This window comes from Haemorhous mexicanus, chromosome 6, assembly GCF_027477595.1.
Source record: "Haemorhous mexicanus isolate bHaeMex1 chromosome 6, bHaeMex1.pri, whole genome shotgun sequence".
Lineage (NCBI taxonomy): Eukaryota > Metazoa > Chordata > Aves > Passeriformes > Fringillidae > Haemorhous > Haemorhous mexicanus.
In genome coordinates, this window is record NC_082346.1 from 18259489 (window position 1) to 18284813 (window position 25325).

The following is a 25325-nucleotide window of genomic DNA, read 5'->3' on the forward strand; positions in this document are numbered from 1 at the left end:
CTGGAAACCAGGTGGAAACAGGGAGCACCAAGGATGCTGGTCACCCCCAAAACCTGCTCTTGGGAGTGCAGATTCCTCAGGGTGACTGGGGCTGTGTTCCAGCAGGCTGCTGGCACAGGGCAGATGAGCACAGGGGCTATTTGCTTCAAAAGCCACTGAATTCACCCCACAGGGAAGAGGAGTCTGTGGTCACTGCTGTGTGGATCCCTGCTGTTCCTCTGGGACAATGCACACGTGGGCGTGGGAAGGACAGTGGCAGTGGCCACAGGGCATCAGAGCAGCAAGGGGGATGTGGGTGGTATTTTGGGGTCCCTGGGTGCTGAGAACTCACTTGGCTCCAGCCCTGACCTTTGCTGTCACTAAGACTTGCACAAACTTGTAATTGTTAACTAGTTCCCTGTAGTGGGCTTGTTATTTTTTCAGGACAGGGTTTGAAAATGCGAGACATCTACAGTAGTAAAGATTTTATTGTGCTGGCAGCAGACTGTAAAACTCGATTACATGACACTGGGGATTGCCTAAACCTTGTTCCCACTGATGCAACTGCTCAGGCTTGGGGGGGATGTGAGGAAGGGAGGTGGTTTTGAGTCACGTCTGGAGGTGCTTTAGCATGAAGGGCAGGAGCAGCCCACTCCCACCCAGCTGCTCTCACCCTTCAGCCAAGTGAGCCCAATGTGGACCTGAGGATCTGGGGGGATCACAGGAGCCCTGCATAGCTGAAACAATAGATGAGTGCTTGGCTCATCACTGCCTAATGACATGAAAGCCATGGGGAAGCCCAGCCTGGAAGGAGTAAGTGGAGATTTTTCTGTAGAAAAAGCTTTTCCATCGAGAAATGGGCTCCCCTGTTGGCCCCCTCTCTCAGTTCACTGCTGACATGGGATTTTTCCCTCTAAGACAAAACTTTCCGCAGTTTGTATCCGTTTTATATCCATTTATATGACTGCTAGCATTTTTCATATTCCAGAGGACCATTTATGGTAAGAAAATACGTTTTCCAATAAATAATCAAAGTGATCATATTTTGGAAGGGGAAAAAAATCGTAGTAGGAAACTTTTGGGGAAAAAAAAAATTGGCCTGTGCTGAACATTGAGCCAGCATGATATCTTTTTTCCTTCCAATAAATCTTCTGGCTTACTTCTGTACCCAAACTACAGTGAGCCAAGAGGAATTCCTGAACGCTCGGGTACAGTCAGCCCTTCCCCGGCTGCGGCATGCTGCAGGAATGCCACCAGCTTTTTGAAGCTACCTCCAGGATTTGGCTAGCCCAGAGTAAGAGAAGCATCAGGCTAAGACCATGGCACTTTCAAAGCAAAAGAAAGCAGCTTCTTTTGTGACATCAGTGGTGTAAGCCTCAGGGAAGGGGAGAGTCCAGCAGGGAAGCTGCCTGGAAGGGAGACAATAGTGGATGGAGGAGTCTCCTTACAAAGCCCCTCTGTCAGTAAAACTTGAGTTCAGGTGAGCTCAGGTAACATTCAAAAGTTCAAGCAGGAAAGCTCTAGATGGCAAATCTCAGCATGTGATTAACCTGGGGAACACCCTGCCCAGGAGCCTTTCCAAGGCAGTCACTTGACTGAGGTCGGTTGTACCTGGAGCAGTTGAAACTGCAGTCAGCAGTGACTGATAACTGCAGGCAAATGATTGCCAAGGGGATCTGGAGGGCAATTCTGAGGGGTGTCCTCTCTGTGTGAGATTCCAGGTGCAAGGTCCCTGCTCTGCAGGAAGCATGAGTCAGACAAAACTTCTGCTCTGGGCTCTGGCAACCTACTTTAGTTGGGGTAAAATGCCAGGTTTCATCCTAGGCAGCTGCTAATTCCCCACTAATTTACCCAGTAGTAAGAAGGTCTCAGTAAGTGAATTCCCTGAACTCCTGTCTTGCTGAAACCTGAGCCCCTCTCCATGGGTATACCACTAGGTCATTCAAGTACATCTAATATCTTTTTTGAGGGGAAGAGAGGCAGAGATAGTGTTACACATTGGGCAGAAATGCTATTAGCTGTAGTTGAGCATCACAACTTGGATTTATTAGCAGGGGGCTGAGAGACCTACATGGCAGGGGATGTAACTGATAACCTTGTCTTGCATCCGTTTGAGCAAATGGGTCCTGTCCCTGTGTGCTCATCAGAGATTTAGCGCTTCTCATGAGCTTTTTTGCAATCACAGTCATTTAGCAAACATATGATACTTCACACTCACAGCCCTGACAGGGGCATATGGCACTTCCTACCTCCTAAATGTTGATGGATGGAACTGCTTTGACTATTGGAGGAATCAAAGGCCTGTTTGGAATCTCAAGGCTCTGCGTTGATTTCGGTGAACTGCCTTCTGATTTGTCCCGTGCATGGAGAATCAGGCTTATTCCAAGTTAAACAAGCAAGAGACTTCAAACGGATGAAAATGTCTCCTACTCAGTGGTCCTGAACACTTGAAATCTCAAAAGCTGGAGCAATGGGAAGTTTCAAGATGATCTCATCCCCAGCATTGAAGATGTGCCTTTTCAGGCAGAAAAAAAAAAAAAGGAGAAAGGGAAAGAAAGTATGCTTTAAGCAGAATAAAGTACAAGTTGGCTATTGGTGGCAGAAAAGTTAAGCACAAAGGTACTCAAAAATTGTATAATGTTGTGGAAAAGAGCAAGAGCTAGATCTGTTGCCAAAATCAGACCCATAAAAGCCAGTGGGCCACTGCTGACCCACCATCTATCTCCTCTTAAAAGCAAACTTAGCAGCCAGAATGGAGATAATCAGGTATCTCCTGGTTTTCACTGGGATTTACCAGAAATGTTTCTTGGTGGTGAAGACCCCATTTTGGACAGAGCCCCAGCGAGAAGAGCTGAGGTGCTCAGAGCTCCCAGCTGCACATGGCAGAGGCTGAGCCTTTACTCTGCTTAATCCCAAACAGGAATGCGAAGGGGCAGGTAAAGAGGGAACCTGCCTTTCAGTGGGAGAAGGGAAAAAGGCTTATTTTTTTTCACTACACAGTTTCAAATGTTCAGACTCTGGCCCTGTGCTGAGCCAAAACGACCACCCAAGGTCTCCTGCAAAATGCAGATGTTATTCCTCCCCCTGCCCAAGCCATGGACGCGTGTCTCTGGCTGAGCACTGCGTGGCCAGTGAACCTGAGCACAATAATGTGTTTTCCTTCTCCTAACACCTGACAGTAGCATGATTTCACCAACCACTTGGTCCCACTGCTGCATACTTTCCAAGGTGATAAAAATCAAACAGATTAACATGTTTGCTTTTAATTTTACATTTTAGGAGCAGCTGTTGAACCACCTCAATGGCAACAGTGTCTATTGCCAGCATTAGTGTCATTAGTAGTGATTGCAGCTGTAATAGCACCATTATCTCCTGCTAAAAGGGTCACTGATGGCTTTGGACAGAGCTCCGGGATGTGAAAAGAGCAGACTAAATGAGATGGAAACAGCAAACAGTTGCTTCTGTCTTGACTTGCATAAAGACCTGAGGATGCTATGCAGAGGGAAATTAATTTGCACAAGTAGCAAAAATTTTGGCTGGAGTGTCATCAAGGAGGAGGGGCTCTTGGTAGCTCTTGTGTCACTTGGGCTAACGTAAAGCATATAAATATGGGAAAGAGAGAATGGGGACATCACTACCAACCATCTTCATCCCTCAGAGTGAACTTCTCTCCACCTTTTGCTGCCGCCTCTAGGGTAAGTTGGATTGCCTCACTTTTACTTTCTACCTGTTGTGCAGACCTGCCTTCTTAAGTTGATGAAGCAGGCAGTGACAGTTGTGGCTCATTGACCCAAGAAAATGAGGCCTCCAAAGGTCTTTGAGGAGATTGTGCTGGTTTTGGGCCATCATCACACATTACAGCCCCTTCTGAATGGGCAGAGAGGGTTTTTCCTCTGAAGGTGTCTGCTGACCTTGGCTCTCCAGGGCATGTGAGGGCTTGGTGGGATGACTCTACCAGCCTTTTCAGGCAAGACAGCAGGGAGCCTGAGGCTGATGGAGCATGGAGATGGACTTATGGTTATAGTCAATAGTCATTTACTGTCACTTGTAAATCCTGGTGCAGAAAACTCTCTTCCTTCTCAAACTATAAGGTCCATCTCCTACTTGGGTCTCATTTCCTTGCCAGAGGATCTGAAAGATGCAGGATGCTTGACTACAACCTATTTTTACCTCCTAGACTTTCCTGTGTCTGCTCTGCCTCTTAACCCTAGGCCTCAGCCAGCCCAGCATGGCTCTCTGGATCCGATCGCTGCCCCTCCTGGCCCTGCTGGCCCTCTCGGGCCCCGGGAGCAGCCACGCCGCTGTCAACCAACACCTCTGCGGCTCCCACCTGGTGGAAGCCCTGTACCTGGTCTGCGGGGAGCGCGGCTTCTTCTACCAGCCCAAAGCCCGGCGGGACGTTGAGCAGCCCCTGGGTAAGTGGGGCTGACCCATGCAGCATCTGCCTGTCTCTGACACTGACACCAGGAATGTCCTCCGTGGGGAATGCCAGGAATACCTTCGGCATACCAACAGCCTCACGTTGCCAATGAAAAGCTCTTCAGGTTAAAAAGGCAGATGAGAGGGTGGGCAGGGAGAGAGGATTTATGAGGCAAAAGGAATTGGGCCTGGAAGCTCAAACTCGTCTATTTCCTTACGTGGTTGTTACACCAGCCTGGGAGTATTCATAGAAAATAAAGGCGGGAGGAACTCAATAAGCCTCTTTCTGCCCCAGGACAGGATCCCCATTGTTGTCCCCATTCTATTTCTCAGCCATGTTTGTCTGCTATGTTCATAAAAACCTCCAGAGAGAAAGCTTCCTCTGCCTTCTGGAGCTGCCCATTCCCAAGCTTAACTGATCTTCTTCTTGAGGATTTCTTCCCAATTTCTAACCTGAACATCCCTTGCTGTAAATTATTTCTTGTCTTCTCATTAGTGTACAGGGGGAAGAGCCTAGTTCTTTCATCTTTATGATTGCTTTTCAAAATATTTGAACACTGTACCCATGTCTAGTTTTGACCTCTCCTCAGCTGCACAACCCTACTGCCTTCCTAGGTTATATTTTCTAGATCCCTAAACATGCATTTGTCCACATCCTTGCTGGCTGGTGAGGCCTGGAGAAGCACATTGAACATCCTGTCTTCCAAGCTTCTAATCAAGACTTTGAATAGATGAAAAAGAGACCCCTGTGCAAATTGCATCCATTTCAATCCTCTCATTTCAAGATCGACCTTCACGTAACATCCCCTGACTGCAATACATCTCTCCCACCATTCCTCTTTCCATCACATACTGTTTTCATTTATATCCAATTCTCTCTCCTGTATGTAACCACCCTGTGAAATAGTCTTAGGGGTCTTTGTAAGGTGAAACAAGATAATGCCCTAGCAGAGGGTTTGCCCGTGATTTGTTCGGGATATCATTTGCTCCATTCTTTTATTATTTATTTCTGGAGTTCACTATAAGTGGATTGGAGGTTTCATTGGCCAAACTACCTAAATACTGTACAGAGAATTTTAATCGTGCCAACATGAATGCAAGTATTTGAGGATTTTCTACCTTTTATTCCAGCACTTTTGCCTGAGCCACCACCTTTTTGTCACACAATCTGGTTAAGTTTACAGTCTGCTCACAGCTGGCTTGAAGGATGAAGACAAGTAAATCACAAAACTTTGACTAGCTATTTCCTCTTCTACTTAACATTGGACCAAATTTTTCCCAAATTTCCCTTCTAGCACACTAGCATAATGATTTTGTGTTACTCTTGTGCCTTGTTCATTGCCTCATGCTTCGGGGGCTTGGGGATTTCGTATCTTGTACTCTACTTGTATTGCCCTAGAAACCACATCTCATTCTCACTTTCCAGGCATTTTCTCTTTGCTGTTAAGGGCTCTTTTCTTCCTGCAGGAAAAACTCACTGATTTATTTGCCATTTTCCATATTTTCACTGGGCAACTAAAACCTGAACAGATCTGTGCACAAGTTTTCAAGTTCTCACCAGCAAATAATCATTCTGTTGAGTGTTATCTGTGTCCAAATACCCTAATTTATCACTGCTTCTAAAACTTGCCCCCAGCTGTGAACACAGACACACACAAATGCTTTTGCTGTCAGCTTGGGGCAATATCCAGGCAGCCAACTGAATCAGGCTGTTCAGGAACAGCTGGGAAATGCACCCAGCTTTAGAACTGGACTGTCCCTGCAATCCCACAAACATCCCAGTTGTCTGCCCAGGCTCCCAGAAGAGTGGGTAACTGCCTAAAGGGCTCTGCGGTCCCAAACTCTTCTCTATAGAGCAGACAATCCCATTTTTACATCTCACTACTTGCTCACCCCAGGGAGGGCTCAGGATTTCTCTTCTTCTCCACACAGCTTCCCCAATAAAGCCTCTGTATCCCTTTATCCCTCACACTGCCAATAGTCACTCAGCTTGGCATCTTCTGGACACCACAGGATTATTTTGGGAGAGAAAACAGGGTGCTACAAGCAGCACCAGCCTGGGGAAACCTGTGCAACTTCCTTCCCATTTTCCAGCCAACTCTGGATTAAAAATCTGGTGCCTGCTAAGGGGGTGTCTGCAGGGCTCAAGAGCCAGGGCTGGTGCCGTGTGATGTCCCTCAACTTCTCTTCTTCTCCCCTGGCAGTGAGCGGTCCCTTGCACGGTGAGCTGGGAGAGCTGCCCTTCCAGCAGGAGGAGTTTGAGAAAGTGAAGCGAGGGATCGTTGAGCAATGCTGCCACAACACCTGCTCCCTCTACCAGCTGGAAAACTACTGCAATTAGTGGCAGGGCTGGCGCTGGGGAGCTCGTGGGCTGCGGGCAGAAACATGCACTTACGCTACTGCACCTTCAAAGCAATTGAATAAATGTTGTGGATCTCTTGGAAGGACTGTGCTGGTTCATGTGTCCACATCTTTTTGTCTGCTTTAGAGTGTCAGGATCCATGCTTGGGTAGAGCACTTTTCAGCCATCACTTCAGATTATCCTTCTGCCACACAAATGACCTCCATGGGAATGAGGGAGGGAAGGGTATTACACAGCTTTGGAGCAGGTATATGGAGCATCCGGCACACCCAGTGCTTGGAGAACCAGAAGGAGAAGGCAGAGAGGTTTAAACAAGACTTCTCTTGCTAGGGAAACATTACATCTGTAACAATGTCATGCTGATCAGCTTCCTGCAGTTCACAGCCCAAATATAGCCAGGCAGCTGGAGACTGAACTTCCTCAGCTACATAATGGAAACAGTAAAGATTAGGCAAAGAATTATGTCACCTATTCATTGTACTCAGAAAAAATCATGGATGACCACCATGGCCAATTCAGAAAGTGTGTCTAGCTCCTACTTGTGCTCCTGGGAAGCCCAGGGAGAGCCCCTGCCGTGGGGTATGCTTGTTGTTCACAAGGATATCACAAGCCATGTACTGATAGTGAATTTAATGCAAGAAGGAGTTTTGAATCTATTGGCCATGTGCTGGGCAGTATCCTTGCTCCTGGTGCTGCAAACCTCTTTCAAGTATCTGGTCCCAGAATTGCTCTTTTCCGTGAGGAATACCTGCCCAGCAGTGCCAGCTGGCCAGAGTGTCCCAGAGCATAGGGAAGGGCTCTGTTCCCTCTGCCGAGGGACTCCCGTGGCAGTCTGCTGAAAGCCATGCAGAGGGGCTCCGTGGGATGGGCTCAGCCTGGCAGAGGTGACAGCAACAGCCAGGACTGCATTTTGCTGGTGACAGATTTTGAAAGTTGGTCTGAGAGGAGCCTGTGGTTTTAACAGCCTCATTTCCCAAACCAGTTCCGACTGCCTCCAGTGGAGCTGCACAGATGGAAGCTGCCATCTCATCCCTGCCAGGATGCATTACTCCCAATCCTATCACAAGCACAAAACTGGCCAAACCACTACAAACTGAAAGGCTGGAAGAGCAGCTGGATGAGCTGTTGAAAAGAAAATACAGACATAAAGAATGAAATCAGAAAGCACTCATGATTCCCCGTGGTGACCTTCCATACAAATTCCCTTGATGCAGCCAAAAGCTGCCTCAAGGTGGCCTCCTCCTACAGATGCCACACCAGTGCCGCAGTGCTCCTCAGCCAGTCCTGCTCTCCCTGACCACCTTTTCATCCCTCTCCATCACCCCTTCTGCTGTGCCCCACTGAATATTCCCAGCAGCAGAGCTTTCAACTGTGACAAGCAGCTTCAGGCCAAAATCATGTGGTTATGAAAGCACAGCAAGATATATTCTGTTCCTGAGCTACTTGGCTCCCACCAAACCTCACACTGTATAGCTCCAGTGGTTTCTAGAGGGGACTCCCCAGAAGCAATTCCTCTACCTATCCTGGTGAACCATGAGGTCAGGACAAGTGTTACTGGAGGAAAAAAAAAAAAAAAAAAAAAAAAAAAAAAAAAAAAAAAAAGGGAAGAAAAAAAAAGCAGAGCTATTGCTCATTGTAAGGCCACCAACATATTCAGGCATGCAGCCAAGCACGAGCAATCTCATCCATCCAGGAGATACCACCCTGATCCAAAAGGCAGATGTTCAGGTCTGCTTGGATGTTCTTGAGGGAAAGGACATCCAGCCATGGTGGTTTCTCCATCTGGCACAGCCCTGTTTATCTGCTGGCACTCCTGCCCTGGCAGCGATGCTCTGCTCGGGTGAGGACAGCTCTTCAGAGATGCCCAGCTCATTTCCTGCCCTCTGCCATTGTTTGGTCTGATCCTTTGTTTGTTTGCTTTTTCTGAGTGCTCTCAATTAGGACTTGTTGGGAAATTGCAAATGCCACTTTTTCTGCTGGAAAATGTTGATTCATCAGGATCAGCACACCCCGCAGGACCGGACTGGTTTTAGCAAGGCAGGATTTGAAAGAATGAAGGGACATAGAAGGTTTAGGTGCCTGCTCTTCATCCTCTGCATCCAGTTGCCCAAGACCACAAGCCGTCACCAGGCTCTGGGCTGCTCAAGGGTGGATGCTTTTGCTTCTGCTGAAAGATTCCAGAAGGTGAGCACCCACGTCAGGGAGGGACAGATGGCCACATGTCCAAGGTGTCTGACTCTCTGCAGAGCACATGAAGGTGCTGTTGCTTCCTTGCTCCCCAAAGCGAGAGCTGTCCTGGAGATGAGTGGCCTACGGTGAGCTACACTACCCTCCAGGAGGTGCAGGATAAAATAATGCATCAGTTTTAAAACTGTAGAAAGACTAAAAAAAAAAAAAAAAAAGTTAAACACTTTTGCTTTCCAGAACTGAAAATAACATAAAGGGCCCGCTCTTCACTTTTTAAAAGCTGCAGTAAGGTGAAGGCCAAAGGAGAACAAAGGTACTTTCCCCCCTTTTTCTGGAACTCCAGGGAAGAAACCCTATGCATTTTCCACAATGGAGCACATGGCTCCCTGGCTTGGAAACGTGCTGCTGCTGGCTTGCTGACCCTGTGTTGTGGCAGGACAGGCAGCTTTAGCCCCTCCCCACCTAAAGGTGTCCCTTTGTGTGGGTGTCCCAAAGATCCTTCCCGACATCTTTAATGGTGGTCCAGGATGGAATTTCTTTATAAAGCCTCCCTCAATTCCTTGTGCCCTTGCTCAGGCCATTTCCTGTTCTCAGATGTGCTTGGGAGATGCCAGATCTTATGAATTCCTGCAGGAGAAATGATTCAAGGACAGGGAATGCCGCATCCACTGACCTCCCTCCCTGCTTCTCCTCTTGCCAGGCTTTGCATTGTGATCTTTGGGAAGCAAAAGCATCCAGTCCCCTTTATTCTGACTCAGCAGTTGCTCTGAAGTGATTTTTGCGGTAGCGGTGGGGCATCATGCCTGACTAAAATATCTTGGCTCTGCTACTCTTGCAACAAACTTCCAAAGGTCTCATGCTCGTGGTGGAGGGCAATTTGAAGAGAATGCAAATAAAGGCTTTGGTTCATTCATGCTTCTTGAATAGAGAATAGAAAGCTGAGCCGCAGAGGGGATTGCAAGGCAAATTCCTTGGGCTGCTGAGTTGTTAACACTGCCTAGAAAAGAAAGGACCGAAGTTGCCCCTGTCTGCCACGTGCACCAACCCTCATCCAAAAGGGCAGCCCTACGGTTTCCAGGAAAAAGGGAGTGACATGCACAGAAATGGGAATGAGGGGAGCCTCTGCAGGGTCTGCACTGGCCATTGGGTCCCTGGTGATTGGGGATCAGATCATGTCCTCCAGGCTGCTAGATGGACTCTGCTGTTCCAGTTTATCTGGAGAGGAAGGGAAGGCTGCCACTTTCCCGGAGCTAATCCGACTCTATTATTTCCTTTCCGGGAAACTACAGATAGAGAGCTCTCTGTTACTCTGAGAATTTAAGAGATCCACTTTAAGAAATAGTCAGACTATATTCTGGGATTTATTTCTTTTTAACCATCTTATCAGCATTTTGGGAAATTTTAAACCTGCTTACAGCATCTCTCCTTATCTGCAGAGTGATTCCTAATAACAGACTTGCAGCAATGACTTGAGTTGGAAAGCATGCACTGAGCAGATTCTGTGTTAAGACCTCAAATTCACTCTGGTTTAGACCAACCTCACCAAAGACACCTATCTTGAACAAAAAATAGTCTTTCTTCCTTCTCCTTTCACTCCGGGCAGGAAGAAAACTTTAGGTCAGGCTATAAATTGATCTGGAAAGTCACTGCCAGTGCATTGTCGCTGGCTGAATTATTCCTGCATGCTGTGGGGAGGAGGGAGGCTGTTTTTTTCCAAGCCCAATGCCAGGCTGACTCTCACATGCCCCCCAGTCCTGTCGGGCAGAGCAGGCAGGGGCAGATCCAGGACAATAACGGGAAGCAAAGCAAGCCCGTAGGAGCACACAAGGAAATGATCTGAGCCTCAATCATTTCCTCCCATCCCTCAATCCTTTCCCTCCATTCCCAGTCATCTGCAGGACTGTCAAGAAAAGGTGGACAAACCTCCTGAACTCCTCCAACCTCCTTTCTGTTCCTGAAAAGAGACAGCCAAAATACCACTTTATTTATTTATGTTTTTCATGCCTGGTACGTGCCAGGAATGCCAGGATCTCCAGAATGCATGTGGTTGCTCACAGAAAAATTTCCCACAAATGTTTTCAGATTTTGGAAGAAAATGGGTAACAGAAATAAATTAGGCTTTTGATTTCCAGGTTGTTGTCATTTGTTGTCGTTTGGGCTTTGTAATGCTGGATTTTGGCAGTGGGGATGTTTTACATAACTGCCAACTTCTGAAATGTAACTTTTTGTCAGAAAATAATGCAGCTTCCTCTTTTCTAATCAGAAAACGGAAAATCAAGTATAAATGACACCACCCACCCTATACTGACGAGAAACCATTCTGTGGAAGTTTCAATGGAAAAAATTCTACTCTTTTTTCCCCTTATCAGAAACCTCCTCCACTTTGGAGTCTGAGACCCAGCAGGGTCCTGGCTCTGCAGACTTCCCTCCCAGTGGGTCTTGCACACCCAAGTTTCAAGCTTTTCCTATGTGTTTTGGGAGATTTTTAAAACTTATCCCAAAAAAATGCCATCTTGGCCCCTGGGTTTCTACTGATTTCAGTGGCAAGAAAAAGAAATCACCAAGTGAAAAAGTCAAAGCACATCCAGGCTGCACACCACAGCCTGCTCCTCTCCTGCAGCCCAAACCTGGCCACATTTTTTTCCAAAAGCTGGCACCTCGTCTGAAAATAATGCATTTCAACACCAAATAAGGAAAAAAACTCTGTCCCCATGAAATTCTGATGAAGTGTGGAGAGGTTATTTTTCAGTCCTAGTCCTGGTGCAGATGTTCTGAGGCAGGTGGTCAATGTGCAAACCTGTGCTCCTGTGGCATTTTGGTTCACCAAACCATGGGCGCTTCTCTCAGGTGTGGGAGCCGTGACAGGGAGGGGATGAGGTCACCCTTCAGTCCCTGCATCCAGGCTGCAGAGGGGTCATCTGGCTCAGCCTGGCTTATGCCTTAAGACTGGGGGAGGACCACCAAGGGCTGAAGTCCCTCTTGTTAGGCACTCCTCCAGCAGCAGCTCCTTTGCCCTGAAAGATCCCTGACCTCACCTCAGGAACAGTGAGCAGCACTGAGCACTGACATCATGCCCATTTTTCCTTTATGGTTTTGACTACAGAGCCTGCATATCATTCTCAGGATGCTTGCCCTTCCTCACCCTGTGGAGCTGTTGCTTTAACTGCCCCATTTCTCTATGCATCCCATTTAAGAAGACAGGACTGGGAGCAACTTCCAAGCCAGTTGCCTTGTTCCTCGCAAACCTCACATCACGGCCTCCTTCATCTCCAAAAAGACTTTGACATCCCAAGTTCTCCCTTTAGCCTGTGTGCAGTTTTAGTTTCTGGAACCTTTCCTGAGGAATTCATCCTCTCCTGTTGGGCTTCACAGTGCTCACAACCTGGAAAAGATCCCGAGGTTTCACATATCTGTTCAGAGCAAAGCAATTACCCGTGGCTCTGTCACTGACATAGGGCAACGCAAAAATGTTGGGAATCTGTTAAAGCCGGATTCCTGCGACGGCTTTCCCTTCTCCTGCAGTCCCGGCTGCTGCCAGGGGATGGAGCGCAGGTCAGCCCACAGCTGGATCCGCACCCCTGCCTGCAGCTGCCTGGCACCACCATCCAGGGCAGGGCACGGTGGCACGGGCACCGGGGACCCGCAAATATAGGGGAGAAAAACTGATACTTACAGATCGTGCTGGAGAAAAACTCCCTGGAGATGCTGGAGTAAGACTTTGCACCGAGGCCATGGCACCAGCAGAGTTGGGGCAGCCAGGAGATGGCTGGAGCAATGGAAACAACCTGCCTGTGAACCCACAGGCTGCTCCCGGCATGGCCGGAGACCTGCAGCGGGGATGGGCTGTGTCGCCGATGCTGCTCTTGCTCTTCTCTTTGTTTAAAGGTCGTTTTCCTTCAAGGGAGATTTTGGTTGCCTTTCTGAACCTCCTTGGAGCTGGGACCTCCAGCCTGGCTCTCACAGCCCAGGGCACCCTCAGCACCAGTTCAGCCTGCAGCCCACCTCCTTTCTGTGCACTCTGCCCAATATTTCCACTGAGACAGCAGAGACCCATGACCCGTTTTGGGTTGCATGGGCCTGTGCTTTCAAGTCACAAATCACCTTTTTGAGCAGACCAAGGTTTAGGTCTGCAATAATTTAGGTCTTCAGCTGCAAAGAGCCTGTGCTGTGCAGCAACACCTTGGGCTGTTGTGGCACTGGCACTGAAGGGCTGCCAGAGCACAGATACGTGTCCTGAATGAAACACTGCAGTTCCAAACTGGGACATCTCCCCACCCAGCTTTGCCACAGGACTGGTGCTCAAATCCTCACTCCCACACATCACATTTTATGGGATCCTGGTCCTCATCCTTGGCCATGATGCAGCTTTGAGCAGCTATTCTGCTGCTGGGGACAGCCACTAGCCCAGCCAGCACCTCCTCACGGGGGATGAGGCCCGAATGAGGGTTATGGAATGAGGCTACAGCCAGCAGAGGGAGTGCTCAGAGCTTCAGGATGCACAGGGACAGCTTGGGAAGTGCCGAGAAAACGTACTGAACCCAAGGCGGGAGCGATGGGGTGCTGAAACAAAGCTTCTCCCTGGCTCAGCTGCCAGCCTGGTGAGGCTCAGCTCTGAGAGGATGGGGAAATGGATCTGCCTGGAAATGAACCCTCCTGGAAACCTCGGGTACTGGATGAGCCAGAGATGAAGATCCATGAGAGAACACAATGCTTGAGCCTCTTTGACTCGAGGAATTTTGCAGAACCTGTTCTAAACTGCCAAGTGAAATTCCCCCATTTATTCAGTTCTGGCTATGGGCTCTTAACTTTGGGCTCTGGGCTTTCCAAATGAAGTCATTGCTGCATCTCAATTAGTAAGGAGCCATCCCCACAGCATTTTATTTCCAAAGCAATTGTCCCTGTGCCTCACAGAGGTGCTGGAATCAGGAGGCAGTCTGTGGGCTGGGAGTTGTGGGAAGCTTAGGCTTGACTCTGCCCACCAAATGAATATTTTAAGCAGATCTTCATTTGATTTTAGGCCGAACAGAGCAATTTATATTAGTTTAGTGAATTAAAGACTTAACATCGGGCAATATCTGTAACAGTCTCTTAAATTATTCTCCAGGAAATGTCTCAGTGGTGGCGGGGGCTCTCCACTCACACACAATATTAGAAATATAATTAGTTTCCCAAATGCACACCATCAAAGACTCATGCCTGGTCCTTTCCTAACTGTGTGGATTCCCCAGATTTTTAAATGAAGGCCTTTCAAGCACCAATGGGCAATTTTGCAACTCATCTCTAAGCAGATCAATAACTAAAAGCAATGTAATGAAGTCAGGTGTCTCTGGATTGTGTTAGGACAAGCCCATGAGGGGATTCTGATGTGGATGAGATAAATGCCATTAAATCACTTTCAGGGTGAGGTTTAAGTGGGGAAAGCCTAGCGCTGAGTGTTGGGAAGGTGTTGTGCACGGTGAGCCCCACCGTGGGCTGATTAACACTGCATGCAAACCCTGCTGCAAGCCTGATAAAAGACAATGGGACACATTTGCACCACTAAATACATCAGGGATGAAAGGGAGCTGGGGGAAGAAGCAGAAAAGAGCACCAGGAATGACCTGACCTGCCTGAAACCTGCTTTTCTACTGGAGAGCAAGGAAGCTTGCCCTACATATCTGAAGAAAAATGTTGAGAGAGACTTGGTGGCAACCAAAGTGGTGGTTCTGAGAAGGGTCCTGATGGTGCACAGTGGCCAAATGCCTTCTGAGATTTAATGCCTAGAAGGTGAAGTTAAGCCCATCTGGACTGGAGTGGTGTTTGGTGGGCCAGAGGCAGCTACTCAGAGGGACAGTCCAGCTGTCAGCAGGAAAGGTTTGTAGGGTTTGAATCAATGGAGGTGACACATGTTCAGTGGAACAGAGCCAACAAACTGAGCCAAGGCCAGGGAATGTCTCTGCTTGAAACCCTCCCCTTTTGCAGATATACCCCATCACAGCTGAGATGTGGCAGTGAACCCTGCCACCAGCCCAGATCAAATGAGGAGAATAAATCCATAGGAAGGAAATGTTCCCTCCTTCCTGCAGTTGCTTTCCAATTCAATCTTCCTCCCTGGTCAGGATAAATCTCATGCAGCTCTGCAGAAGACATTGTCCCTCAACTCTGTCATGTGCAGTGAGTTGGTCCCACTTTTAGGTGGAGCTGCCTTGACCCAAGACAGCATGGTATTTTCAGCTTATAGTTACTCAAAATAAGTCTGAGAGGAAAGACAGCACTTGCTTGTGGTGTGGATGACTCCTTCAAAAGCTGAGCCTGTCTCATTCACAGCAAACTGGGACTGGGAAGCCTTCATGAAGATGGAAGGGCAAGTCCTGTGATAGGTTCAATGAAGGAATAGGGGAAAAAAAAGGTAATGCAAAATGGCTCAAGCAGTGATTCATTTGGACTTTTATTATTATTAACTCAAAATCAGCAAGAACAACCACGCTGTCAGAAAATCCATTTTATATATGAACAGCCCTCTAAAATCAGTCTTAGATGGTAATATCCTCCACATGTGCTACTGCAAATACCCTTTTTGACAACACCTGATGCCTGGTGCAGAAGCAGGAGGAAACTCCATCCTGCAGAGAGGTGGGAGCTTTGGTGTGGGGCCTTTCCCCTTGACTGCCACACCCTGCCCCTGCAACCTGTGCTGCCAACGATTTTATTCAGATTTTATATCTGAATGCCAAAGAGAGCATCCTCTGGGCAGCCCAGCAGAGATGTGGGCACTCACTGGGGCACAGTCAGGGCTTTCCCGACAGAAACTTCTCATCAGGGCTGCAGGTCTCCCAGCTTCATAGCTGAGCTGTTCTTCCCCACTCCATCTGGGAGCTGGGGCTTGCATGCTTTGCTTTACCTTCCTGACAAAGTCACAGAGAGCAGCAGGGTGGCAGAGCTCAGGAACAGCCCGTGGGGGCTAGGGTTGTCTGTCAGAGAGCCCTGGAGCAGCTTGCATTATGAAAGAAAGGCTGTGTCTGGGAGGCTGGCTCCCCATAACCTCTGCTGTGAGCCATGCCAGAGAAGAGGCAGGTGGGAAAGCAGATGCTGTTTGGGTAAATGTGTGTCAGCAGTGTCTCCTCAGGCAGGTGTTGAACATTGGAGCCAGGCAGAGCACAGCCAGGTTGAACCAAGTGAAGTGTTTGGTCTGAGTGGCTCTTGCAGCCTCCTGCACCTCCGCCTCCCACCCCACACCTAATTCTGCCAGGAACAGCTGGATTTGGGATGCAGAGATGCTGCAGCCTGCAAGAGAGCTCCATCCACCACCTGGGCTTAAGACCTCAGGAGATCCTTGCCCCCGTCAGATGGTCTTGCAAAAGCAGCATGGGATCAATCCTGGTGCTGGAAACCAGTGGGCAGAGAGAGGTAGGACAGAGGCTGGCATGTTGGTGACCAGGAGCCATGTGGTAGTGGCAGGGATAAGAGCAGCCCACAAGATGGGAACCTCCACCAAAACCCTCCAAGCATGGTGTGAGTGCCTTCCTCAGCCCCAGCTTTCTCGGTGGCCTTGTGCAGGTCACGTAGCCCACTTGCAAACTATCACCCTTCCCTGGATCTCACCCCCATGGGTTACCCATCAGCCAGGGCAAACCTTCAAAGCAGTTACTGAAGCTCAAGGGCTGTTTTCCATTTTATTGCAGGGATCTGGGGCTGTTTCCACTCTGATGACCAGAACCTGGCTTCAGCCATGGCCATCCTGGCAGAATCATGCCCAGAAAAGCATGCCTAATTTAAAAGCCAAGTGCCAACATCCCAAGCTGGTTGTTTAGACTAAATGAAAGGTTTTCAGGAAAAAAAACCAGTCTGACTTAAATTCCACCCCCCTTCCCCAGGAGATTACTCCCTATCTGGTTGCCTCCCGAAGGTGGGAGCAAAGGCTTAGCAGTGAGTCATCCTTTACTCCGTGTGCCCCGGCAGTGCTATTACTGCTCTCATGTGGGTCTCTGGGAACGCGAGGGCGGCCGTGGGTGGCAGAAAGCGGCCACGAAGCATCAGCCCAGAGTGGGTTTGCACCCCAACTGCACTGCTGCATGTGGGGGGATCAGTGAGGCATCCCCAGAGATATCAGCCTCCCCAAGACAGCTCTGGCTCAGAGCAGGTAGGACCTACGTGAGTGGGGTCTCAGTGGATTGGCATGGGAGCTGTTGAAACACCCCAGTGACTCAGACAAATGATGCTCATTAATTAGTGAGTGAGGGTAGTACTCAGCCTGCCCAAATGAGCCCAAAGCCCCTGGGCTGACTCACTGGAAACAGTGAGGTTCCCCCAGAAAGGGATCCCAAAGCAGCTCATAGGAATCAGCAGATGCAGGCACTCATCATCTCCAATGACAGGAGCCCCGAGGGGGACCCAGCAGGTCTGGCCAGAAATAATTCCCCACCTTGGTCACTGGGATTTCTTGGAGGGAGAGCAAATTTCCTCTAAAAGGAAAGGGGATGCCTGCTACCCATTGCAGGACTTTTCTCTCTCCTTCTATCACGTGTAGAGACAAAGGAATTCATTCTATCTCTGGAAAACATATTTTTATTTTTTTTCTGCTTTGGATTAGGTTCATGGAGAAGAGATTGTTCCAGTCTGGCACCTCTTGTGGTTACTGTGCTTGTTTTGACTAAAAAACACCCGTGTGATCTCTACATATTTGAAATGGTTGCCTTTAATGCAAAAAAAAAAAAAAACTAAACAAAAATCTCTGCAACATACTTTCGGGTGAAACAAAAATTTCTTTGGCATGAAGATCTACCTGGTGGACTGAGATGGCTCAGCAAGAGACCCACCTGGAGAAATGAAGGGCGGCAAGGTGGCAGATTTGGAATAGGGACACGATTTCCATTATTGCCATTACACTTGCTGATCATTAGATATGTCCAGGTATTTGCATAGCAACAAGGGCTCACTACAGCCACCTCTCATAATTAGGGATGCCCTAAACTGGGACCAGCTGAAGTCAAAAGCATTATTTCCAGTAAGTTTTGTGTTGTCTCATTGAACATTTGCTGATGCAGGTGTTTCAATTACTCTCTGCTCTCACTGCCTCATCAGCACGCCTTTGCAACGGGCTCAGATAAAGGCAGAAGGGCTGTCACAGGCCTAGGGAGGGCCTTGCACACCAGCAGTGCCACAGGCAGGCAGGGAGTCACCTCCAGCTCATACAGGTCAGGCCCCGAGGGTGTGCATCCCATGAGCTCGGCAGGGAACACAGCAGAGGTTAGGATCCCAGCGCCACGGGAGGTGGCTGACAGAGCCTGTATCACACATGGATTATGCAGGGAAAAGGAGCCTGTATCACACATGGATTATGCAGGGAAAAGGAGCCTGTATCACACACGGATTATGCAGGGAAACGTTCGTTCGTGGGGGGTCTCCCTTGGCTGTGGTGATATCTTTCACTGCAGTTTTCTTTAAACTGTGGGGAAGTTGGATTAGGTGAGGAATTCCACAATTTCTTAGCTTTTCAAATAACATGTCTGCGATATCACCCAGTCTGACTTGAGCTCCCACCTGCCTTGGGAATTCAGTTAACCCTTTGCATGCTGGCTTCACAGAAGGCCTCTCTGGAGCCTGTTATCTCTGGCTGATGAAGAGACGGGGACTCAAGTGACAGCACCGGAGTGGTGCCGGAAACAGGGGGTAGCATCTGAATCACCTGCCATTTGGCTCTACCTACTCAGACAAGCAGTCGCTTCCCCCTCAGCCCAAAAATACATTTGGACAGACATACTCACACACACACACTCGCACACTCACACACACACTCACACACTCACACACACACGCCTGCACGTGCTACGCAAGCATACCACCTGCTGTTTTGAAAAGCTTACATGCATGAGGTTTTTGGGGAGGTTACCTTCCAAGCAATGAGTAATTAGCTTAGCAGTCTCAAGGGTCCTACCCTGTGTGAGGTCTCCTGCTCCAGAAGTGCTGGGATCTCGGGAAAATCCTTGCCTCTCTCACCAGAGCCTTTCTGAAACACAGCTGGCACCATAAAAAGCCCTCCTCTCCATCACACAGGACTGTGTTATACCTACTTGCTTTGTGACACTAATGAGAGATGCCAACCCCAGCTATACACCTGTCCTTGAAGGCGAAATAGCTGTGAGCTGGTGGCACCCCCAGGCCCACCCTGGCTGGGACCTGGCTCAGGGCACAATAGCCAGCTTGGCTCTGCCAGCACCACGCCACACTATTGCCATGCTCAGTGAATTTTTCAGCAGCAGAATATAAACATTTCTAGTGAAGTGCACTTAGTGTGAGTTGCTTTGCCAAGAGCTGTTGCCTCCTCTTCTTCACTATGATTATGAGAGAGAGTTCTGTTTAAGTAAGAAAACAAATTGTTCACACCTCCTCCCTCCCCAGTGGGCATCCATCACCCTGGGCAAGGGCAGTGCGCTCTGGAGGGGACACTGGCAGCATGGGTGGGCACAGGGTGTTCCTGTGCCGCCTGGATCGGGAATGGGAATGAGGTGAGGCTGTCAGTTATTGCAAACTCCCCTACAGCCCCTGCCAGCTGTGGGTGCTGGAAATCCCAGCCTCAAAGGCAGCGACAAACAACAACAACAGACTCATCCCTGCCATGAACTGGTGCATGGGGATGAAAACCGGAGGGAAATTAAGTGGCATGCCCAGGGTGATGTGTGGATGCAGTGGCAGAGGAAGGCTCTCTATGAGCCCCATTCTGCCCCTTGTCCCCATGCCCACAGCCACCTGCCCATGGGACCCCAGCCCCACATCTTACTTTGGGGTCTTCACTGCTCAGCTCAGATATGAAGGCATCAGTTGCTAGGCCTGGCAGCACATTTATCCTGCCCAAAAAGCCCTGGCCTGAAGAAGTGATCCCTGATAAGGTGTGAAGCCCTGGCCTGGAGGAGATGCTGCCACAATAATGAAGACAATGAGAGCTGCAAACAAAGACCAGCACTGAAGCACAGCAGCAATCCAAAAAGAAAGGGGAAAAAAGAAAAAAAAAAAAAAGAAGAAACGCCTGAAAGATACATAGCTGGGATTCCAGAACCCCTCAGAGGTATTTGGGCTTAGCCAACAGGCTCAGGTTTTTTTTTTTTTAAAGCCATTAATTACACAACAGAGACATATCTGCACCACTCCACCTCTCTGTGGCAAATAAGGGCCCCACATATATTGTCTAAAATGCATCACCCTCCGTGCTCCATGCCACCAGCTCCCTTGGGCACTTGGAAAAATAACCCATTCCATGGTGGGGTTTGCAGCTGGCTCTTGTGTCTGATTTTCTGGGGAGTATTGAAAGGGTGCTCAAACCATGCACCTCTCAAGGGTGCATCTGAGGTGCATGAGCTGCATTGGGGCTGAGGGTTGTAAATCCCACCCTGATCACCTGGGCAGCTTTTCTGAGCTGGTTGCCAGGTGATCAGGGTGGGATTTACAACCCTCAGGACAACAAGGCCAGGGGGAAGCTCTTCAAGAAGCTGCACCAAGGCAATACTGGTGCACATAAGGACTGCAATCACCTCTGGCATGGCCCATTACTGGGTTGCTATCAGCCATCCAGTGATGGCTGTTCTGCTGGAGCTGCTGGAGAGGATCTCAGAAACAGCTGCTGTGTCTCATTTTTTGGGAAAGACCTTACTAAAAGCTCACTTGTTTTCTCTCATGGATCCAGCAATATGCAGCCAGACTGACCAGTTCATACTGATACTCCTGTGAGCAGGATAAAACATTTTTAAGGGTGATCCCTGAGTTTTCCAAGTGCAAACAGAGCAAAGTGTATGAGGGTGCCTTGCTGGAAGATGAGACACAGACACCCTGAGAGGACATGGTGTACTCCTGCTCAGAGGCAGGTGGCATCCCTGCACACCACCTTCTCACTGCTCAGCTCCTCCCTGGGAGTCACAGGGATGCCTCCCAGCAGAGCTGCCTTCCCAGAACATTCTCATCGGGCCATCCTCGCAGGGACACAGTGATGGGTCACTGTCATCACCCCAAAGAACTCCTGGTCCAAAGGGTTTCCTGCTGTCTCCTGTAACATGTTTCACTTGCAGGATGTTTTGACTCTGAGCTTGCTCTGTGGACAGACCCATATTTGTACAATGCTGTAAAGAGCCAGCTTCATCCCCTGGTGCTTGGAAGAACTAATTGTACCTGCCGGAGCTTTTATTGGTCATTAAACAATCTTGGACCACTTCTTCCCCATGACATTCCAATGGGTATTTTGATGGCAATGCTTAAAAAAAAAAGGAAAACAGGAAATGGTGATGTGCTTAGCTGTTAATATAGGCACAGACACATCTTATTTCTCTGCTACTCTGTTTGTTGCACATTTTTGACATAAATAATCAGACAAAACTTTGAGCCTTCTGGGTTCTCTCTGCAATAAAAGAAGCTGGGGTGAGGGCAGGCATTTCTCCTTTTTGACCCTATTCTACCCTTCTTGGAAATTCCTTTTGTGAAGCTGTTAAGCTGAGCTGGAGTCCTCTTTGGCAACCAAGGATAACCAAGAGATGTTTGCTGTTCCACAGATGATGGGGCGAAGGGAGACACTTTTCTCCCTTTCTGGGATCATCTGACCCCAGCACCCCTTGTCCTCCTCCTTCTGGGCCAGGCTGCAGACAGCATCCCAACAAACAGACCTACTGAGCTCCACTCACTGAACATCCTTGGTGCTTTTTCAATTCCTCCCTCACACTTGGCCACAGGGACACCTCTCTACCCCACATGATCCTTCCCACAGCCTCTTGAGCCATGTGAGGCTGCTCACACTGGAGCTTTTCTCTAGTCACTGGGGACATTGAATTTTAAAAGACATTACAGGAATATCAAGTCTGTCCAGCCCATAAAAAAATGCATAGTTTGTCCTCCATATAAACAGGGGTGAAAACACTACCCTGTTTTCACTGACAGTGCCTTTTACCACTGTCACAAATTCCTCTGGCACGGCGCAATAACTTATGGTGGAATAACTTCATTTTTGCTTTGCTCAGCAACCTCCAGGTCCTCAGGAAGCAAATGTCAACACCTCTCCTGAACACCTTAGTCCAGTAAGTGCTCCAAGGCATCGGTAGATCTGGACAGGAGTTGATATAAGAGTCCCTCTTTCTCTCTGAACATGCCAAAAAAGATGCCCTGCTGATGCCTTAGGGCAAGTGGCTTTTTTACTGCCCATAAAACAATCCTGCAGCAGAAACCCTCCGGGCTGGGAGCATGGCCTCAAAATGTTCTTACTACCCAGGGGTGCCAGGAGTCTTAAAACAGACCTGCCCAGCTTCTGCTTTTGTTTGTTCCTCGTTGACCAGAGGCCCCAGGTGAATTACTTCTCTCACTCAGTTCTTTGACTTCAGTTTTTCTGCAGGGACCTTCCATATATCACATCCCCCTTTGCCAGTGAATCTTTCCCTTTCCAACAGTTTAGTGTGGCCCAGGATCAATATATCTCAGCATGCAAGGACACGGTGTTATTGTCAGGTTTCTGGGTTGTACAAAGCAAAAGGTATCACTTTCTTAAAGCCACTGAAAGATGCCCTGGGCCAAGCACGGTTACTCCTCAGCCATTAAACAGCTGCATGTAGGACTCTGGCTAATCCCCCTCCACTCTCACTATGGATGACGGCTTCTAGTCCTCAGTGACCCACAGCCCACCCTCACCTTCCTTTTGGCTCATCTTGGACATCTCAACCCAGACCTGTGGGGCATGTCAGTAAAGCAGTCTGGTTTCTCCTGGCTGTCCTCACTCTTGACACAGGAGGATTTAGGGGGACATGTGAGAACACAAACAGGGGTACCTCTGTAGTGCTGCAGGCACTGCACAGCACCTGAACCACGTACTGCAAACCCCCGCTCTGCCCACCTGGTCATTTGGGCTGTAATTGTGAAATAAACCAAACCAGCGTCGCAGGGTGTCTTGGTTGGGCTGGGATTAGGTGACCTCTTCTCTCTTTGGATTCTGTGTGGGAGAGGAAGGGAAAAGTCATGTAAATGCTCCCTTCCCCGAAGGTATCTGCTTGGCTCACCTCCCTAGCAGCACCTCTAACATCCATCCTGGCCCTGGACCACTGCATTTCTGCAGTTATTTACATTCCTCTGCCTTTGCTGAAGCACGCATCCCTGTCTGCGAGGTCCAGGCCGGCCCAAGCTTTCCGGTTTTTCCCCCTTTCCCTGGAAGCTTTCCGGCCCAACGCCACGTGTTGGTGGCCACCCACGAGACGCTTTGATCAGCTCAGATGGGCAGTGCCGCCAGGAGGCTTTGCAGTCTGCCCCAGCGCTGCCGAGCTGCTGCTGCAGCAGAGGCTTCCCCTCTGAGTCCCTGACATCCCCATGTCGTTCCAGGACACCTTTCAGATATTGCTTTTATTTCAGCTCTGTCTTTAGCTTCACTTCGTTTCAGCTTACTTTGGTTGACTTTGCTTTGTGAACATTGTCCTCGCTCCTTGAAAATTTAATGGGAACCCACAACTGTAATTTCTCTCCTGAGCTGCACTGATGACCAGAGGTCAGACAAATGCAAGAGGCAGTGGTTTATTTTTACTGTATTTTCAATGTGTTCAGGGGATGCTTTGCTGCAGCCCCATCCATTTTCAAACCGAAATGCTTCCTGGGATTTTGCAAGACCTTTGGTGGTCAGTGCTGTGCTCTAGAGGCCTTTCTATCCCTCTCTTTCTGCCTCCCTGCCTTCAGGTTTGCTGCGTCCTTGGCTTTATTGGTCCTTCTCCTGCTCCCCATTGCCGGCCCTCCTCGCAGGCAATGCCAAGGGCTGGAGTTTGGGGTGGAGGCATCTATTGTTCCAGCTATCTGCAGTGTAATGTTCCTTATGACTGTATTAAATGAAGGGCGGAGGTCACACATCCCTAGTTTAAATTAGGTTTCGGCTGACCTTTAACAATATTACACTCGTGGATCCTCTCATAACTCACCGAATAAACTCCCCGAGGGTTTTACCACCTCACTCTTTCCTTCCTACTGTAAGGATGCCTGAGGCTTAATGTGCTTCTCTCCAATTTCTCTTTGATTTCTAATCCTATCCCCTTCCTCTCCCCCCCCCCCCCCCCCCCCCCCAATACAGATATATTCACTCCTTTAAAGGTGGGGGGAAAGAACCTGTTCCTTTTCTCTTCTGGGAGACAGCTCTTTCTTTTGTGTCTCTTTCTTCCCTTCCCCGCCCCCCTCCTCTTTCTTGACACAATGCACTATTTATTTGCACTGAAGGATAACTAAGAAGCAATTAAAAGATCAAAAGGCACAAACACAAGTAGATCCAGTGGCAACTTGTGGGGTTTATTTTGCTGTGGCGGCTGCTGCTGCTGCTGCTGAATCTTCATCAAACTGCTGCCGTGTTTTTCCCCCAGCCAAAGGACACCTCTCTTACTGGGTCGCCTCTTCCTCCAAACCGACTTTTTTATGATCGCTATTTTTCACCCCCATTGTTTGCTATTGCAGTTGTTTACTGGAAAATCACTTGTTTTTCTCAGGGAGATTAACCCTCCAAGCTTTCTTTTGTCTACTCTCAGGAGGTCCTTGTGGTGAGCTGGGGGAAGGGAGCAGGGCTCCTTCAGCTATTAACAGTAGCTTACAGCCCTGCTGACCCCCCCTGCCAAGGTTGGGTCCTTTCCTTTGATGGGGTTCTGCTTTTGCAGGGAGGAAAAGGTGGCTTGCTCTTTGTTAAGACCACCTCTGCTGAGCAGTTTGCGAGGACCCACAACTCGGATTTACTAAGTCCTAGGCATCTAGGAGAAACTCCAAAAGCCCAAGGTAAGGAGAAATCTGGAGCCCTGGCACACACCGGCAGATGCTCAGTCTCGTTGACGGCCAGGTCACTTCTTTACATGTTTAAATATCAGCGTAGGAACTGAGAATTGATGCCTGTGGTTGAGTGTGATGTACACGGAACCGCTTCCTCAGCATCTCCCAGATGTGCCGATGTTTCGGTTGCAGCTTAGAGCCCTGACACCGGGACTGCTGGGTGTGATGTGCAGCGACACATCCCAGAGAACAGCACAGCAAACAGAAGGATGCTAGGGAGGAAAGGAAGGGATGCCCAAAGCCTAGTGAGAAAGGATAATCCTGCCCACGTTTTCTTGGGCACCTTTAGGGCAATTCTGACTGCTGAGAGATGAAGCAAACCTCCGATCCTTGGAGAGAAAAATAAAGTACAAACTCAAAAAAAAAAAAAAAAAAAGGGTTTTTTATTTCATGCTGGGGTGAGGACTGCTGCATCCTTGCCCTTTCGCACCACTAGCTATGGCAAGCGCTACCTGAGGTGGGCCAACCCGCCGTCCAGGTCTCAGGTAGCCCTGCTCCTCTCCGCTCCAACGAGGGTGCGCGCCTGTGGCGCAGCCTGATACGCGTGGCCCCGCAGAGGGGCACTCTCCGGGGCAGCGGAGGCTGCCTGGGG

The 25325-nt window shown here is 49.0% G+C and overlaps 1 protein-coding gene across 2 annotated transcripts; it reads left to right on the forward strand.

Annotated features, from left to right (window-relative positions):
• Positions 1 to 3598: 3598 nt before the first annotated feature.
• INS (insulin) lies at positions 3599 to 6850 on the forward strand. Of its 2 annotated transcripts, none has more exons than XM_059848176.1 (3): positions 3599 to 3674; positions 4191 to 4394; positions 6603 to 6850. In XM_059848176.1, exons 2-3 carry the CDS (start codon positions 4208 to 4210, stop codon positions 6737 to 6739), a joined length of 324 nt encoding a protein of 107 aa, XP_059704159.1. In that variant the 5' UTR covers positions 3599 to 3674; positions 4191 to 4207; the 3' UTR covers positions 6740 to 6850. The 2 variants fall into 2 exon arrangements, with proteins under 2 accessions (XP_059704159.1, XP_059704160.1); XM_059848177.1 differs by having other exon boundaries at positions 3627 to 3674; positions 4157 to 4394.
• Positions 6851 to 25325: the final 18475 nt, after the last annotated feature.